Source organism: Typha angustifolia, chromosome 9 (assembly GCF_048772165.1).
Source record: "Typha angustifolia cultivar Huaian chromosome 9, ASM4877216v1, whole genome shotgun sequence".
Lineage (NCBI taxonomy): Eukaryota > Viridiplantae > Streptophyta > Magnoliopsida > Poales > Typhaceae > Typha > Typha angustifolia.
Genome location: NC_133247.1, coordinates 5305609 through 5324535, shown reverse-complemented (window position 1 = coordinate 5324535; position 18927 = coordinate 5305609). Strand labels below are relative to the sequence as shown.

At 34.6% G+C, this 18927-nt stretch overlaps 3 protein-coding genes across 5 annotated transcripts; 1 reads left to right on the top strand and 2 right to left on the bottom strand.

Moving 5' to 3' along the window:
- Positions 1–537: 537 nt before the first annotated feature.
- Positions 538–2287, top strand: LOC140767798 (zinc finger A20 and AN1 domain-containing stress-associated protein 8-like). Of its 2 annotated transcripts, none has more exons than XM_073107842.1 (3): positions 538–649; positions 786–846; positions 1452–2287. In XM_073107842.1, exon 3 carries the CDS (start codon positions 1465–1467, stop codon positions 1981–1983), a length of 519 nt encoding a protein of 172 aa, XP_072963943.1. In that variant the 5' UTR covers positions 538–649; positions 786–846; positions 1452–1464; the 3' UTR covers positions 1984–2287. The 2 variants fall into 2 exon arrangements, with proteins under 2 accessions (XP_072963943.1, XP_072963944.1); XM_073107843.1 differs by having other exon boundaries at positions 556–644.
- Positions 2288–8838: 6551 nt separating this feature from the next.
- LOC140767481 (uncharacterized) lies at positions 8839–14089 on the bottom strand. 2 transcript variants are annotated; one of them, XR_012105582.1, is made up of 13 exons: positions 13520–14089; positions 12736–12938; positions 12402–12599; positions 12190–12261; positions 11992–12087; positions 11665–11744; positions 11504–11579; positions 11201–11411; positions 10818–11014; positions 10496–10601; positions 10055–10144; positions 9035–9912; positions 8839–8953 (listed from the first exon to the last, which is right to left on the bottom strand). XR_012105582.1 is itself a non-coding variant. In XM_073107408.1 (12 exons), the coding sequence occupies exons 1-12, from the start codon at positions 14037–14039 to the stop codon at positions 9161–9163; spliced, it is 2601 nt and encodes an 866-aa protein (XP_072963509.1). In that variant the 5' UTR covers positions 14040–14089; the 3' UTR covers positions 8965–9160. The 2 variants fall into 2 exon arrangements, 1 of the variants encoding a protein (XP_072963509.1); XM_073107408.1 differs by lacking the exon at positions 8839–8953 and having other exon boundaries at positions 8965–9912.
- A 1129-nt stretch (positions 14090–15218) lies between these two features.
- On the bottom strand, positions 15219–17860 carry LOC140767559 (polygalacturonase ADPG2-like). Its single transcript, XM_073107519.1, has 10 exons — positions 17787–17860; positions 17557–17691; positions 17256–17387; positions 17002–17151; positions 16887–16907; positions 16561–16768; positions 16254–16335; positions 15979–16087; positions 15778–15894; positions 15219–15661 (listed from the first exon to the last, which is right to left on the bottom strand). The coding sequence occupies exons 1-10, from the start codon at positions 17787–17789 to the stop codon at positions 15419–15421; spliced, it is 1200 nt and encodes a 399-aa protein (XP_072963620.1). The 5' UTR covers positions 17790–17860; the 3' UTR covers positions 15219–15418.
- Positions 17861–18927: the final 1067 nt, after the last annotated feature.

Below are 18927 nucleotides of genomic sequence, written 5' to 3'. Positions count from 1 at the left end.
TGTTTTTGTTTTTCTTGACTTCTAAAATACCCTTACCTAGAATATTACTTTAAAGGGCAATTACTCAAAACCTATAGTAGGGGTGTTTGGCGAAAATACCAAGAAGGAGAGGGGTCAGAAGGAGAAATGCCTCTTTAACAACTGTTTCTCAAGTATTTGTTAAAGTGTTTGTGGGGCCCTCACAGTAAAAACATCTCTTAATAGTAAATTTGGCTCTTTTGTGTATATAATTCGATTTAAAAGCCGAATCTTACTGTTATCAAAATTTAGAAACTTTGTAGTGCAAATATGAAGTACCCCCATGCCATGGCATTATTCGGTGGCGCAGCCTCACAGGTTACTGTATGAGTGTGCGCATAAAATTTTGTCTGCGTACTAGGAGTTTGACCGTCCATTCACTAGATCATCAACAGATGGACGGTGGATACTGCTTCCCGCATGTAATAAGGTATGCAACTGTATTAGAATGGCAGAGAAAATAGGCGTCTTGTCTATGGCAGTATTGTCATTTCCGACATCTTTCTCTCTCCTCCTCTCTCCGTCGCCTTTTTTTTATCTTCGACCCCTCGCGACTCTCGAGCATTTCATTCGATCAGTCTCGCGATTCCGAGGCGACCCTTCTGTCTCCGCTAGGGTTAGGGCTTGTAAGGTCGCCATATTCGATTTTATTGCTGTTTGGTTTCTGGGATTCCTTGTATCTATTTTGCGAAGTGAATCGAACTCGATGTTGGCTGGTAGATTTGATTCTTTCTTATTCTTCTTCTTTCTCCTCTTTCTTATTGCAGGAATCGTCGGGGGGAGATCACCGCAGGGAAATCGTGAGAAAGGCCGAGCCTTTTTAAGCAGGTCTGCTAGGTTTCGTGATTTTATTGGGTTTTCGATTAGGGCTTCGGATCCTTTCTTGTTAGGGTTTCGTTCGTCCCCTTCGTTTTTAGTTCTGATCGTTTTGGATGTTGTGCTCCTTCGTGGTGCGTTTTATGCGATAAAGATGGGAAATTCAGTAGAAAGTTCCATTCTTTCCTCTTTTCCTTATGTTTAATTGGTGTAGATAGTTTAATAAATATTTGATAGGTTTGCTGTCTTCTTGAATCTAACCTAAAATTATGTTTATGTTATCGGAGGTTGCGGGTTCATTGAGAAAGGTTGCAAATTTAATTTAGAGTTCCTATTTCCTGTTCTTTTCTTTGCTTAACTGGGAGATTCTTACCTACCATTTGTGCGAGAGAGACAAACGTTTTCAGATTCGGAATATACATGAATTTGAACACATATTACAGAACTACATAGAGTTGGCTGTTTCTAGTGGCGATATGTATCGAATTTCTAGTTTGTTTGTTATGCAGGCTCATGCTGAATTTATAGTATGATTGAAGTCTGTCATATTCACTGGAGAGCTGGTTCCTTTTTTGTTTTTGTTTTTGATTCAACGACATTGGTGTGTTGTACTATAGGGTAGTTGGAAGCATGGAACACAAGGAGGAGACCGGATGCCAAGCCCCTGAAGGACCGATTCTTTGCATAAACAATTGTGGCTTCTTTGGCAGTGCTGCAACGATGAACATGTGTTCCAAGTGCCATAAGGAGATGGTCTTGAAGCAGGAGCAGGCTATGCTGGCGGCATCCTCCATTGACAGCATAGTGAACGGCAACAGTAACGGAAAGGAACCAGTGGTTCCTGGTAATGCAGATATAGCTGTTGCTCTGGTCGAACCAAAGACTGTAGCTGCAGAGTTGGCTGTTGTTGTGGGCTCAAGTGAGGGTGGTCTTACCAATGTCAACGTCAAGGATGGACCAAGGAGGTGCAATACCTGCAGGAAGCGCGTGGGACTGACAGGGTTCAACTGCCGGTGTGGGAACCTCTTCTGTGCCACCCACCGTTATTCTGACAAGCACGACTGCCCATTTGATTATCGAACAGCTGCCAAGGATGCCATTGCCAAAGCAAATCCTGTTGTGAAGGCTGAAAAGCTTGACAAGATCTAGGGAGCTGAGAAACAAGGATTATGATTTCTCATTTGATGCTTCTCTAGTCTATCCATGCCTTTTGGCTGCTTGGCAGTGTCCGTTGTCATCCTAAGTGGCTGGATATGTGATGCTTGGAGCATCTTGCAGCCTCAAGAACTCTATCTTGTTGATTTTAAAAGGTTTGCATGTTGTACTTGTGTGTGAGCTTTCGCTTCCGCTGGTTTATGGAGTCTAGTATGGGTTATTATTTGGCTAGCTTTGTAATCTAATGTTATGTTTGGCATGTTACATTTCAGCAGTAGTAAAGTGATAGTACATGAAATCTCATCTTATGTTTGGTGGCCACTTAACGCATGGTGCATGGAGGAATGGTGCAAATGTGTAACATTACAGCGCATTTGCTACTTGTTACTGTATGTCTTTTATGCTAGTAATAGTTGTACATTTGATGTTCCATTTGACATCCTGAAGCATTCTTGACATTCATTTCTTATCTGTGCGTGTTTGGTAGTGACAATGCTTGAATGTCCTGTGTGACATCTGCATTCTGTTGATCAAATTCATGAATGTTAGGACACTGTGCTTGCTCTCTGTGGTGATTTAATCTTGTAAATGTTTGCTTGTCTGAGGTTTCTTGTTCACACGATGTATATTTCTTTTGTTGGTGTCCTCTCTTCAGTTTTCTTTTGCATTTCATATTTTCTCAAATAGCATGGTTACTGAAGAATTGCGAGGAATGAAGAAGTGCATCTAAGTAGGGGTGTGACTTAAACCTGTTCTTCATGAACAACTCATATTTAGCTCGACATTGTCTAAACAACTTACTCGCCGGGAGATGAGGAACTTGTGCCATAGTTTTGGTCTCTACATAGATGGCTGTAACTTTACTCAATATAACTTGATTAGATATCTTATTATTTCAGTTTGCCATTAAGTCATTTTCTGTTGCTTTTGTTGATGCTTTATTTAGGAATCTTGTGATGTGTTTTTTGGGCACTTTAGTGATTCTTTTGTATAACTCGCTCTTATTTAGGACGTGCATTTTCTATTTATTATGCTAGGGCATTTTTTTTTCATCAGATATGTATAGATACATAATTTCTTGTCTAGAATTGCTTTCATGGTTTGTGTATGTGAACTTGGGCTGTGCTAATAAATATTATTTTCAGGGACTTGCTGATAGTTGAGGATTGTATGACTACTACTTGTTTTTAAGAACTGATAAATATATGGTCTGGAAGGACGGAAGAATTTACTTGTAGTGAAGCAAGGGTTCAGTCATGTAGCAGGAAATAGATGGATCTGTGCTTGAGAGAATAGGGTGATGGAATCAGGATGTAAGAATAGATGGCCTGATTTGGGTGTAATAGGTCTGCAATTTTGGACTTAGGGTGGTGGAATTTCATGAAGTTTGTAGACCTTAGGTGTTTCTGGGTGTTTTTGGTTCTCATTGCTTTTGTTTGTTCATACAAAAGATGGATCTGTGCTGAGAGTCATGCATAGCTTCCAAATATTTATCTTGCTTAAAGTTGAATGATGGTTGCTGCAGGAAGAAGTATTAGGTATTGCATCTGTAACTCAACATGCTGCTTTCAGTGTACAAGTTTATTTTGATGTGTCTCAATAAGCAGCATTCTGTAGATCTTTTGAAAGTTGAACATCTTCTCGTCCTTTCATTTTGTTTATGTAAATGTTTTTGTTATTTTGTTCTCTTATCAATGCTTATAGAAGATATTATCAATGTGGTTAGCCGTATATATAAAAGATGAATTTTTCTTGTTGCTAGGCCCTTAATGTTCACATGCTGTGTAATGTCATTAATGACTGCTGAATGGCAAGTTGATACATTCTCTTTCATTTGCCCGTGGAGATTATTATGTTTGGCGATACAATTTGGGAGAGTAAATATATTCTTCTCAAATTGTCATGGTTTTAATTTCTCCTTTTGAGTTCTTGTAGCTCATTGCTCCTAGTTTTGCACTGTGCTGTCTGTCAAGGCACCTATTAGTGGCTCTCTTTTGCTTCTATTTTCGCTGAACAGTTCAATCCAACCTTGGAATGTCTGCTTCAAATTCAGTTGGCACGTCTCCACAACATAATTTGCAATTGAGGTGAAATACTGGAATGTGGATTGCACTTAAGACTCCATTAGTTTAAGTTGGTTACTGAGCATCTCTCTTAGAAGTGCACAAAACTTTTATATATATTTAACTTAAAAAAACTTAATTCCTTTAGCATCCCTTCACTTGCAGAATAAAGTCCGAATAGGTATAAGTATTTTAATTTTTAATATCAGAAGAAGAAGGCTAATATTAGTATAAGTTATTGTAATGTTTAGTTTATTTTTAGTGTAAGAAGTAATAATTATATTTAAAATAACATAAAATTAATATTAAAGTATTGAAAAATAATAAATTTGTGTTGGGAATTGGTAATGTTTTATACCAAACGATAAAAATATCTTCGAATATATATGAAAGTAGTAGAGGTATATGTTGAAGTAATAGTATTAAATAATATTATTTTTTATTAAAACTGTAGACTTAAAATACTTTATATATCCATGCATTACAGGGTAATGCAAGGTTATAAATTTGCACTGCGGGAAAATAACTTCATATTTTTTATATAAAATAACCATGCACTAGATAAAAAGGCACTTCGGGTTAATATAATGTTATAAGACTATATTGTGGTATAATGCAAAGTTATAAACCCTCACTGTGGCGTAATACAAAATTACAAGCCTGTATTCAATATAAAACAATCATACACTGAAAGAAACAAAAGGGCATTACGGGTTATAGGGTTATAAGTCGGCATCGTGATATAATATGAGGTTATAAACACCCACTGCGGTGTACTACGAGGTTATAAGCCCGTATTGTGAGAAAAGTGTGTAGGCTTAATATTTTTTATTTTAATTTTTGTAGAATTTACTAGTTCGAAAAAAATAAATCTCAACCGTAGGTGAGATGACTAATACTTAAAAGAAAAGATAGGTGAGAGAAAAAATATGAATAGTAGCTGAGACGACCGATATTTAATAGAAGAGATAGTGGAGAGAGAGAGAATCTCAATTATAGCTGAGATGATGTGTAATTAAATGCTGTCTAATCTAAAGGTAAAATAGTAATCGTGAATTATTATTAAATTATTTTTTAAAAGTTGTATGGAATAAGATGAGAGAGAATGGTGAAAAACTATATTAGAATAAGATGTTTAGTTACAATACTAGAATAAAAAGGCTTATTCTAGAATAAGCTTATTCTTATTCTACACACGTGAATGAGGCCTATATTGTCCAAACCAAAGTGTAATTGTTAGTTTACGTAATAAAAATGTGAAATAACAATTGTTACGAACTAGATTTAGAACAATTTGGACGTAAGAAAATTATGATATTTTTATGAGAGAAAGCCTTATAAGTAGAGTTCTAATGACTTTAGTTTTATAAAGACAAAGACAAAACATTAGAGAAATATCAAAATTGGACAGATCGATAATTATCCGACGTTGTAGTGGTCATTGGAGGGTGGCAGACGACCATGAGTGGTGATGGATGGCTGTAAGGTAAGATGGCTGTTGGAGAAATGTGGTGGCTAGGATTTGGATACTTAGAAGGATTTTATAGTTACGATTTACTTCTATGAAGATATTAACGATTTAATGATTACTATAAAATAGTAAATGCGATAATAATAAAATAGCTAGACTCAATAATTTTTTAATACTTGAATACATGCTTAAACAAAGAATTCCAACCCCTATATATATATATATATATATATATATATATGCCAAGTATAATTAATCATACTAAGATTAGCCCTAAAAGCTTACAGGACTTGAACTAAGACTTGCCTTATATATTTACATAACTTAATTAAACTTATCTTAAAGACTTACATGAATTAATTAGACTTATCTTAATTGTTTATATAACTTTACTAGATTTATATTAGTACCACCTTATATGATTTAATTATACTTATCTTAAAGGTTTATATAAAAGATACATATAAATTAATTAAAAAATAAATAGACTCGATCCATTGAGTCAAATAACTTCCGGATGCGATCACATCTGTCTTCGTATTCCTTTTGATTTTTTGCCTTCTCTTTCCTCCATTCCTATAGTCCTCAGTCATCAATAGCTTTTATCAACATGTGCTAGGGTTCCTTCAGATCCCAGATCTGCAACAATTAATAAGTAGTCTCATTCAATGCTCGAAAGGGAGAAATCAAGTAAACATTCACTTTTTATCCCTACTTTGATCAGAAGATGGTGTGTTTTTCCTATGTAATAGATTTGGACTTTTTCTATAAAATATGTGTTAACATATTTGGATTTTTCGTTCTTCTAAAATGTCTAAGAAATCAGAATATATCATTGTGCATATAATTTTGCACATCTAAATAACTTTCGACCCATATTGCGGTCTGTCAAATTTGATGAAAAAAATAACGATTGTATTTTAATTTTGACCAAAGAGAGTTAAATGTTTAGGATAACAATGCAGAGATTTCATACAATTAGGTCAAACCGTAGACATGTAAAAATATAATTTGCCCAATTCTAATATCTATTGTTGCTACCTTCGACTTTCGTTCTCATGATATATAGTCTTACAAAAGGGTTACGATTGCTTTATGAGAATATTCTTTTAACCCTTTGTTAAAATAAAAGCTAAATTACACCTAGACATCTTAAATCATGATCGAGTATTATTTATATCCCCGTGCACATATTGAACTACAAAGGAAGGGAGAATATTGAGGAATGTGAATAATGGAAGATATATTAGGAGAGGGAATCAAGGAAATATAGGAAGAAGGGAGAGAATTGGAGAATTGGCAGAGATTTGGAAGATAGTATACATGTAGAAATAATCGTTGGGCGGGCTCGGTCGTGTTTTTTGGGTCGACTAGGTTTGGGGCTTTGGTCACAGTCCACCCTCTATTCACTCAGGAAAGGTAGAGCTAGGAAATAATATATATTGTGCAAATATCTAAATGGGTGAGGGAAGCGGAAGGAAAACCCTACACCCTCAAACAAATCCAAATAGAATAGCAATAATTTGGGGCAAATAAAATATTAGCATAATTAATATTAATATCAATATAAGAACTCCAAATATAATATGCTAGTTGTAAAGAACTTCACATACTCAAGGTAATCACAAATATGAACACCAAATAGATACAAATCATAAAGAGAAAAAGGGGAGAGACAATGTTTACGTCGTTCGACGATGTGCTTATGTCCACGGGCGGAGTAAATCTTCAATCCATTATGCAAATCTTCAAATACAAAGAGTTTACAACTCTAATCTCACTCTAAACAATAGTGGCTTTCCCCTACAAGTTTCTCTCTCTTGCAAAATGCCCACACCAAGCCTTAAAAACCAATATTTCTATTTATAGAGTTGGTTCAAGTTAGGGATTTCTACGGGACGTTCGAATGCTCGCGGGACGCGTTCGAATGCGCCTATTGCAAATGCAGATTGGTGTTCGAATACCTGCATCAAGTTTGCTCTCGGGTTCATATTCACATTCGAATACGGCTGAGCCGTTTGAACGCTTGCACAATAGCCTTTATCTAGAAACTGCGTTCAAACGCCCCCAGGTCCGTTCGAACGCACTAGTGCATCAAGCTTGCAAAATGCTGAAATCTGAATTTGAGCCAAAAATCAACAATATCTAGAGGTGAAAACGAATCGGATACGGATCAGATAGTGCTCAACCCATATCCGGATCCGTATTTTTAGTTCGAATACGGATTCGGATACGAATATTGGACGGAGCAAAATTTAAAACCATATCCTAACGAAACGGATACGGATAATTTTCGGATGAAAGATCGGATCTTAAACGAATATTGATTAAATTTAAAATAATTATAATATTTTATTTTAATATAATTAACACAAAATTATTAAGAGTTTTACAATAAATAATTTTTTTGTATGTCAAATATATAAAATTAGAGAAATTAATCTCTATAAATAATATATAACGTATTATTAGTAATAATATTAATACTTACTATTTAAATAAGCAAACTAAAAACTATAAATTATTTAAAAAATATGCGGGTAAACGGATATTCGATATCCGTATCCGAATCTGAAAAATATATCTGACCTGTATCCGAATTTTTTTTAGTGGAGCGTAACAGGTTGGTTATCAAAAAGATTTTACTGTAATGCAAATTTTACCTCAATTGCTGTCAAAAAGGTTATTTCAAAATATTAAGATATATGGATCGGATTTGGATAAAAAATTTTACTCCATTCGGATACGGATTTAGATACAGGTGGGATTTTTGGAAAGAAATTCGAATACATATTTAAATACGGATAAAAATCTGGCATAGAGATACAAAATATGGATAGAAGTCAGATATAATTTAACTAATACTATGTCATAATAGAGGACGACAATGAATATCTATTGAGCAAATGAACAGAACTCATGTTCTTCCTCTCCTCCCCACTCGCCATCCCTTCCACTCTACGATCTCTCAGCCTCCTTCACGTATTCAATCGCCATTCCCATAATCTTCCACGTACACCAAGCTTGCCATGCAGCAAGAAGAGTGCACGTACCTCAACGAGTATGCCGACAACTCAACCACGCCGGCCGTCCTCTCCCCGGCGACCTACACCTTTGGTCGAGTATTTTAGTAATGTCCAAAATAAAAAAGTGAATTGTATTTTAGTAATTTCTGTACATTTGTTAGTTTTAATAATTATCTGTTACGAATATTCTATGAATATTTTGTCAAATAAACTAATCTTAATGACAATTCCAAAAGAGTTATAAGATTTCTAACGGCAATTATGTAAACAGCCCAAATTTTAAACAACTTATAAATAGAATAACAAGCTGCATGAATGTATATGGAATTCAATTTACTTGTTTGCATATCAAATTATAAATAAAGCTTGTTTGCTTAATATAGACTTCAGGTTGATGGTGATTCCTGGCAAAGAAACTCAGTTTTAGCTCAACTTTCACTGAAAGAAACAAAAAAATTATTCAAACTGGAAAAGATTTAGAATACCTCCTCCCTACATGATCCATTCAGAGTACTTGTTTGATAAGAACTTGCCGAAAGCAAAATCTACTACTCCTGTGATAGTTCCAGCTATTTATATTTCATATGATATGAGGATATCTCTACATTATCTCAAGCACCGAAGTTGAAGTAGACAGTATAAGACTCATCTTTCAAGCTAAGCAATGGCTCAAGCAGGACGTTCCTCCTCACGCCTTTTGCCACAAAACTGATAGGATTGTACTGCCTCAATCCGGCAGTTGGAATGAAGCTTGCTGCGTGCTGGAACGAAGCCATGTCCAACCTCGAACTCCCTCTGCATGCAAGTTCAACTCTTTTTCCAGCAGAGTAACCTACTTCAGCAGATATAAAGCATCCTCCTCCAGCAGATATGAAGCATCCTGCATGAGTGGATGATTCTAATGACACTGAGTTGGTCGTACCATCCAATCCTGCGACGACATGGAACAAAGATGCATCCTTCTTGGTGTTGGAGATGGTGAGTTTGTTAGTGACCATCATCCCTGGGAGATCGAATGGCTCGATAGTTACGGTGTTCCCTACCGTCATTGTACTGTTGGATTGGCCTTCTGAATTTTTAGCGAAGATTCTGAACGTTGCATGGATAGAAGAATCATTTCCAGCATTGGGCCAGTTTTCCATTGTGAGAGAGCCGTTTGTGTTGGAGAGGACAAAAGTCTCCTTGTTGATTTGTTGGGTAAGAGTTACCAGCTGAGAATTGTGTGAAGATGGAACGGCAGTGATCCGATCAGAGATGGAGCTGTAATTCCCAGCTTTCATGTCCCATTGGCCTGTTGTCAGGCCTACGAGGAGGTAGGGACCAAATAGTACTGCCTGAAGGGATGCAAAGTCAGGCCGATCATCTGCGGAGATCGAAAGAAACATTATTACTTTGTTACCTTGGTAATGTTCAGTAGTATCTCAAGGAATTGAGATAGATGATGTGAGACTCTTTGGTAGAAGAATGCAAGAAGAGAGTAAAAGATCTTGTTGTCACTCACTAACCTTTTACTGCTTCTGTCCTTATATATATAGGCAGCTGAAGGGTCAATTTATCATTTGAATTCCATTTTCTGGTGACGGAGAGGAGATTTCCTGTCAAGGAATCAAGAAGGAAGAGAAATGTTCCATGTTCATAATGATCAAGTACTAGAAAACTATAATAAGCTCAAGTTGGTCTCTCTTCTGGCCTATATTTCAGAACGTTCACAATTTTATCAATCTTTTTGATGTCTAGATACAGCTTCATGACTCATTTCTACATTGAACTTCTAGTGCAGAAACCATTGTCTATAGAAGTGGACCTTTGAGTAGTAAATATTACTGACACTACTAATGCAGATGCAAGAAGTTTTACCACTCTGTTATTTACATCTTTAGCTCTAAGATAATAAAGTAAATGGCATGATACTTTTTATTAGATTAAGAACATAAGTAGAATATTACCTGGATTTGTTAGTTTTAAGTTTCGACCATTTAAGGTTGCTTTTGCACCATCTAGAGATGTCCAAGATGGAATCCTTATGTGCAGAGTTGAAGATTTACTGGCCAACTGCATTACATATGTCACAAAATATGTAAAGATTTAGCTAGGATAAGCCAATCCATCATCTCAAAGTTTCCGGTTTCAATGCATATAGAGTTGTTAGAGTATGTCACTTAGCAGTGAGCATTTCCAATTTTAATATCCATAAACTGCATAACTGAAGAATAGACATCAGAATTTTATTTTTTTCACTTAATTTAAGGCGAGACTTCTGAAGAGTACCTTATTTGCAGAAATGTTCAGCGAAACTTGAAAATAAGCATCCCCTGAATTGACAGGTTTTACTTTTTGAGTAAGAGAAATCCCTCCAGTATTCCAATTAAAAGTACTTGGTATAAACTGTATGACATAGAGTCCAGGTGTATCGCCCTTTTCCTCGAAGTAAATAGAGTCTCCTAATTTTGAGAACGATTCTATTGCTGCAAACAAAGAAGATTGCACAATGATAAGATTATATAAGTGTTAAATGAGAGTAATATTTCAAGTTGATCTGCAATATTAAGTGCTATTGGCAGTGAGGCAAGCGATATGTATGTTCGTCGCTAAAGAAATGTACAGGATACGATATAAACAGAATGACATGAAAAAAATGAATATTGTGATACCTGTCCCGTAACAACACCAAAATGAATCAAACTTTGTTCCCCACCCATGGTAACTCCGGGCTTTTGACTGGCCAGTGCCTTGAGGAAGCATATAAATCATTACTCCAGGTTCCCTTCCTCTTTGAATGCTTAAAACACCGTTTATCAGAGCTCTCTCATAATAATCAGCATAAGCCATTTCTTTTGTCCATCTGAATAAATGGCGAGAAACCTGCACAGATATGAAAATTCTATTTAAGAATTGCGATAATAAAATATTTTCGCAATTACATAGCATTTTGTATCGAAATCTGAGTGACACACCTTAAGCATGTTGTAGGTAGTGCAAGATTCTTCATTTTCTGTGGTCAGAGTATCAGCTAAACGTTTTGCATCTAACCTGCAGTTCAGGTTGGCATCATATCCATTTAGAACACAGACAACATCCTGAGTTATAATGGAATTGTAATTAACTAGACAATTACCAGTATTCATCAACAGTGGTTCCTCCAGTTGCGTAAGTATGAGAAGAATTGACAATGTCCATGAAAAACAATGCGATTTCCTGTAGAATAAATTGGGTATGGCATCAGATTCATCAAGCTTCAGTAAGTAATAAGTTAGGGATTGATAGAAAAAGTTATGAACTGAAAATATAAGTTCAGAAAAAAGAAGAAGCTCCCAACTACTTTAATTCCATTTCAGAAGAAGTCCTTATTTTGCCACTTCTTATGACATTCTTTGTACACTAAAATGCAAAATGATGCAGACAATTAAGCACGACGAGTTTATCTCCCTTTGATAAAATTTACCTTGTAAAGAGGGTCACCAGTAATCTCATACCGCATTTGCCCTCCAATAACAATTGGGATGTGTGTATTGGCATGAAAACCAGAAAGATCATCTGCCTAAAATCAAGGATGCAGAAGGTAACACTGGACTACTCACACATATATATAGTCACAACCATAAACAGAAATCCATGACTTGCAGTAATAAAAGATTCTTACATGCACAGCAAGCAATCCAAGAAAGCATGGTTTGTCGAAAAGATGAGCAAGTACCAAATGCTTCTCATCATGCTGCACAAAGTCAGAGGAGTTTAGATTTCCATTCAGAAAATGCTTTAAAGAAAATGGACACACACAGGTAAAATTCTGCAAGAGAATTCCATTCAACATCTCCAAGATAATACAAAAGTAAATGAAGAATAGAAATTTACTGTTATGCTATATAGCCTATAAAGAACATCATTCATTCCACCAGTTTCTTCATTAAGGGAAGTCCAATGCCTCTCTATAGTGTATTTCTCTATAACATTCTTCACACGATTACCGAAGTATTCGGCCATCCATACAACCATTTCCAAAGCTCTGGAGTTACCAGCCAATGTGTATTGATCTAGAAGACCTGCCATTATCTGTTAAAAGAGCATATAAATGTTTACATAGAAAATAGGATAATATTAATCATGAATTCGATATGAGGATGAATCGTTCTTTGCAATAGTACATGATTTGATGGTATAACTGGCAACCATTTCTTTTAAGCACTACCTTGTGTATGGTGTAATATGGCGCCCAAACATCCTGTACAGCTTCATAGCGGTCGAAAAATTCAGTTGGGAAAGCAGAAAGATATCCGGTTCCCATTTTCTTCTGGCAGGCATAAAGAGCATTAACGACATACGACATTTTCTTAAACAGCGTACAGTTATGAGTACTAGCCCACATTTGTGCTGTGGCACTCATGTAATGCCCTGCAAACCCGATTAATTGCATAGAGATCAGTATCATTTTGAAAACAAGTAGTGAAGAGAAAAGAATAGTACAAAGCGCACCAATGAGGAATAGTAGGAAACTGAAACGAAATTACTCACTTGACTTGTGGAGAACACTCTTTTTGGGGAGAGGCAATCAGAGTTGAAGTGAAGTGTTCAAATGATGAAATTTAAGTAAATAACTGAATCACTTGTATTCAAGAGATAATAGGACCATCGAAAAGCATTAGAAAGGGAGTAGAAGGTCAAGTTGAATTCCATCATGCTTTTTTCTTTGCAACATCTTAGATAAGTAATCTAAGAACGAAAAGAAATTAACACTTATTATGAACTAACCACATGCTGAATCATGCTGGACGACATCAATGCTCAAGGACTTTAACTTTTTACATCCTAAATCTACAAGAACCGACCAAGAACCCCACACAAAAAACAAAGAAACAAGGAACAAAATGTCAACTTTTTTTTCTTTTTAATCTGTAACACATCAAAATAGCGTAATCAACAATTGGCAAAACTGAATCAATGGCAATAAGTTATTGATCCGAATAACCACTTACCAACAAAATGCCCCCTAAGCTCACTATCCGCCGCTTCCCACCCTCCGTAAGCTCGACCAGGAGGCGACGATAGACCGGACTGATCGCGGAAGTTCCAGACGAGCCTATCAACATCCAAAAGCAACAAGTACTCCATATTCGTCTGCTGAGCTTTCCCATACATCGAATCTGGATCGAGGCGGACGTCGTGGAGCGACACCTCCGTAAGGAAGTTGCTCCTTTCCTTCGACGCATTAACCGCGCTCCAACTCGTCAGGCTCCGGTAGAGCATCAGCCAATCAAACTCCCCAATGGTAGGATCCTTGGACAAATCCATCCATGCCGATTCCTCACTTGGGTTCAGGTGGGGATGCGAGAGCATCTGAGCCTTCCGATCTTCGCCGGCGGTGGTCGTGAGCTGCGCACGGACGGTGTGCGACAACATCTGCGTCGGAATATTTGTGCACTCCTTTGGAGAGACATAGCTGCAGCTTAGTGCAGCTACTACGATGAACACAACGAATAGCAATCCATGCACCATTTTTTCTTTTTTTTTACTACTTTCCTTCTGAACTCTGAAGTAAAAGGGAACTTAACTGAAACTAGAACGAAGAGAGTAAATCTCCACTTCAACCGAACTGAGATATATTAGATATATTGTTGGATTTGAATTTTAAAATTAAAAAAAATTGTTTAAAATAAAATAGAATAAAAAAAGAAAATAAATAATTTTTTTTGAGAAATAGTTTTGGCTTGGCTCCGTCATAGACTAATTAATGATAAAATAAAAAAATTACCAACCAACTCTAACTCTAGTAGAGTTAAAAAATATTATATAAATTTTTAATATTGCTAGATTAAACAATATTGAGGGTTTCTTCCTTGCAATAGAATTAATTATTTATCAATCAATTTGACGACGATCTAACGGTTAAGATTTTTAAGGGTATAATAAGAATGAAAGATATTACCGATTTAAATAATTATTTTTAGATATATAATCCTGCACATTATTTTTTGATAATTATATTATTTTAATATTTTATTAAGTAAAAGATATATATATCGTTAAGAGTAATGTATATATATCAAAATAAGAGTATTGATGTCTTTTATAATTAACTTAATGAAAATTTAATTATATTTTATCTTTTTAATTATTTATAATTATTTAAATTATATTTAAATTGAAGTTTATCTCCAAGTAATCAAAGTTAAATTATTTAATATTAAATGATATCTCGAAATCTTAATGGAAGAAAAAAACGTAGTTTAATGGAGATCTAATGGTTAAGATTTTAAGGGTAATTAAATCTTGTATTATAGTTGTTGGATTAAGATTATAAATTTTAAAAGTCAAACAATATTTTATCTCTGTCGAAGGAATCTTGGAAGAAAAACTAACTCCCCACGTAAAGGAATTTTGGGTATTTTAAATTCCCAAGGATTTCTCCCTCACATTCTTAATTTCTTTTTATTTTTTATTACTTCTTAATATTACTAGATTAAATATTTATTAGTACTATTAGATTACTAATTATTATTTTATTTTGCATCATCATTTAATTAAAGCAGCTCTACAATAGGATTTATTTATTTTTCCTAACATATATAAGGTAAAATTACATTTGACACCCTATCTTTTGAGTATTTACATTTCGAGTCTCATTATTTTGGACTTTATTCTTAAAATTATCTCAGAAAGGTATCACAAACAAAATATTCCATGCAAAACTTTACTTCTCAAAACGCTCTCATATTATATTTAGTCAGATAAAGAGAACAAAATCAAAATTATGGGGCTTGAAATGCAATGCAAAATTACTCCTAACAATGGTAATTCTATCGATTAGCTGAAGAAAAGAATGAAGCTAAACTTGATGAATTCCTACTACAATAACTAATGGAAATCGAAAACTTTCACGAATCACTCGAGCATGGCAACCGCGGTTTGACGTCGCCTTTTATAATTACTTCAGCATTAAAGCAAGATGCTTTCGTTGTTTTGCCATCGCCATCTTTCGCCGATTTGATGTTAATATTCTCCATGACAATGCCATTGCAAGAATTTGTCTTGCTACAATCAAGAATTATAGCAGTCTCCTGGGATGATGATCCTTTCACATTGTTGTAGTAAACATCGGTAATTTGAACGGACGACGTCTATTAATCGTTTGCGAAGAAAAAGAAAAGAGAGAGAAAAAAAAAAAGATTAAGAAGATGAACTAAAGAGAATTATAGGATAATTTGAAACAAAGATGAGAGGTATAAAAGCATACCTTATTGCTGCAGTTATCATTATCGTCGCAATAATATTGATTGATCACTATTGGTTTCTCAACAAAATCAAAGAAGATGTTAATGAATGATATATCTTTGGCATAGCCAGATCCACCCTACAAAATGAAGCAAGGAATCATCTATGCAGTCGCAGTTACAAAAAATAGATTTATGAACTATAATCAATGCACGGAGTTTACCTGCCATGTTTTAATCCTTACTCCATTCGTTGTGTTGGATAGTCTGCAGTTGAAAATATGAATGCGTTCTACTTTTGCTTCAGACTCATCCTCACCCAAGCTCCCAATGCTGTAAACAATAAGGAAGATTAGGTTAACTTAATTGATTCAGAAATGTATAAATGGGAGAGATATGTATCTATGCACACATACAAAGAATTTAAGATCCATAGGAGCTTCTATAGGTATAATATGGAAAATATTTGTTTCAACAATGATAAGATATAGGAATAAACCTTATGCCATGTCCAGGACCACATAATATCTGGCTGATGTTAATGTTTGATGTTCCAGTACCAATTGATATGCAGTCATCACCTGTAATAATAATAAAACAGTAAAAAAAAGAAAAAAAAAATTGAGTGTAAGGCATTTTAGGTTCTTGAGTTTTCTCTTTTCTTTTCTATTTTTTTATATCATTCGCCGTTAGGTAATACCGATCTCCGGATTCTGATCATAATAAGCCAATAATAACATGAGGGGCAAAATATAAACTTTAGATATAATGATTAATGTACAAGATAATAAGAAAATTTGGATTACCTGTCCCAATAGTTGATTTAAATACTTTCACATTTTGGCTATTTTGTATGTGTATGCCATCAGTATTAGGGCTATCCTCTGGTGCTTTTATAGTGAGTCTGCTAACCTGAGCCCCAACAGTGTCATATAAGCTCAGATGCTTTCGAGGGCTATTGACAAACTTTAAATCACTCAATTGGACATCTTTACATTTCAAAACAAAGAATGCCTGCATCCAAATTTATAACTGTTAATTTTTGACATATATTATGCAGAAAATAATTGCTGAAGAGATTTGATATATATATATATATATATATATATATTATATTTATAGATTTGTTTACATCTGGTGTCTTGGAGCATTTCTGCAAAAGAAAATAGAAGATCGAATGTAAATAAACAGTGATCATAATGGCAGATAAAAGAGAGCAACAAGAGAAAGTGAAGAAGAATGGTTACTTTATCTCCTCTGCAAGACCACCATGCTGAACCTTTGCCATCAACCTGGCCAGACCCATCAATTTTAAGTCCATTAATTTCAGAAAATGTGATCCAATGTTCTGCTTTCTTTTCCCATTCTTTGTTGGGAGCTACAATATTTCCATCAACCTATATAATCCACAAAGATTACAGCATCAAAATGGCGAGTACTTGTGATTTTAATTCTTATCATGAAAAAAAAAGAGAGTATAGATGGATATATTATATATTGCCTGAACATGGATGTTAGAATTGCAAGGTCCTTTGAAGATGATTTGGTTCAGCAAGAATGTAAACCCTGAGGGAATAAGCATAGTTGGATCTGTAGAGTCCTTGCATGCAGCATTCCAAGTATCTAAAAATGCCTGCATGTTGGATAAACTTAGCATTATAAATATTGTAAACTCTTGTCATAATATGCAGTAAAGTACTAGTTTTGAAGGAACAAAAAACTAAGCACCAAAACTTAATGGAATACTAAGATGAACTTTAAGAGAGAGAGAGAGAGAGAGAGAGAGAGAGAGATTTACGTACATCTGTATCATAGGTTTCGCCATCTCCTTTGGCTCCGTTATCCACAACATTGTAGACATTATTGTGATTGCAATCAGCTAAGCATCCCAGAACGAAAGAGGCAAGCACTAACACTACAATTGACTGCACAAATCCCTGCACATATCCAATATACAGAAGAGGTAAAGAAGAAGAAGAAGAAGTAGAAGAAGAAGAATAAAACAAAGAGTATAACTTTCTACTACTCTCACCATGTCTCAAGGTTAATGATGAGAGAAGATGGATAATGGTTTAGAGAGATTAACCCTCCCGTAACACATACATGCATATATATATATATATATATATATATATATATATATATATATAGAGATAGAGATAGAGAATACGCATCGTTTATAGTTGGTCAAATATTTGTTATCTTTATTTCCATCCGTGGAAGATATTTATGATAACTGAGAATCTGTTAGTGATACAGTTCCATAATTTATACCTTCTGCATTATTTTACGGCAACTTTTAAGGATAATATCATATTTTTTTTTCGATTTTTTTGGGTATTATATTTAAATTAAACAAGGGGTAAATCAAAACTCGTGGATAACTCAATCTCTAAAGTAAAGCACGATGCCTTACTCCTTTATAAACTTGGGCTTTTATCTCTCATTCTGATCTTAGAATTGCAGCGTTAGGATTATGGCTAAGGATATCTCATTGGATGCAGAGGATTATTGGATGTTAATTCTAATTTAGATATTAGAAATTAAAACTTTTGGGTATTAAATATTGCCTTCTTTCTAAACCGGTTGAATGAATTTAATGAGGATTTTACACTATCTACAATGCTCTTTAGTTGAAAGGCAAAATTATGTAATCCATCTCTTAAAAAATAAATAAATAAATAAATAAATAAATAAGATACTCATATTTTTTTATTTTTTATTGATAATCATATGTTAAACAAACATAAACAGAGTTACGAGTCAAAACAAGCGTTCATAAGTGTAATCTATTTTAATTTTAATTTTTATAAAAAAGATTGTGCTCATAAGCACTCAAACTTATGACCTCCAATAGAAATATAGTATACTTCCAACACTACATTGCACCTCAGATTGCTGAATTTTTTTAATAGATTGGGATACTTGCTGGTCTTTGATTGGATGCCAAATTAGTTAAATTATTTTTATTTCCTCAAAATATGGATATATATATATATATATTTTACCTATCGAATTTAGATTATCTTTTTCTGAGTTTTACAAGAATCAATATGTTTTACACTTCTGTTGTTAGAGGATGGCATATAGTTGAGGGTGGTGGTAGACGATAAAAATAGGGTGACTGTTGGTGGATAAAGATGACTAGGATTTAGAATATCGAAATATTTCTA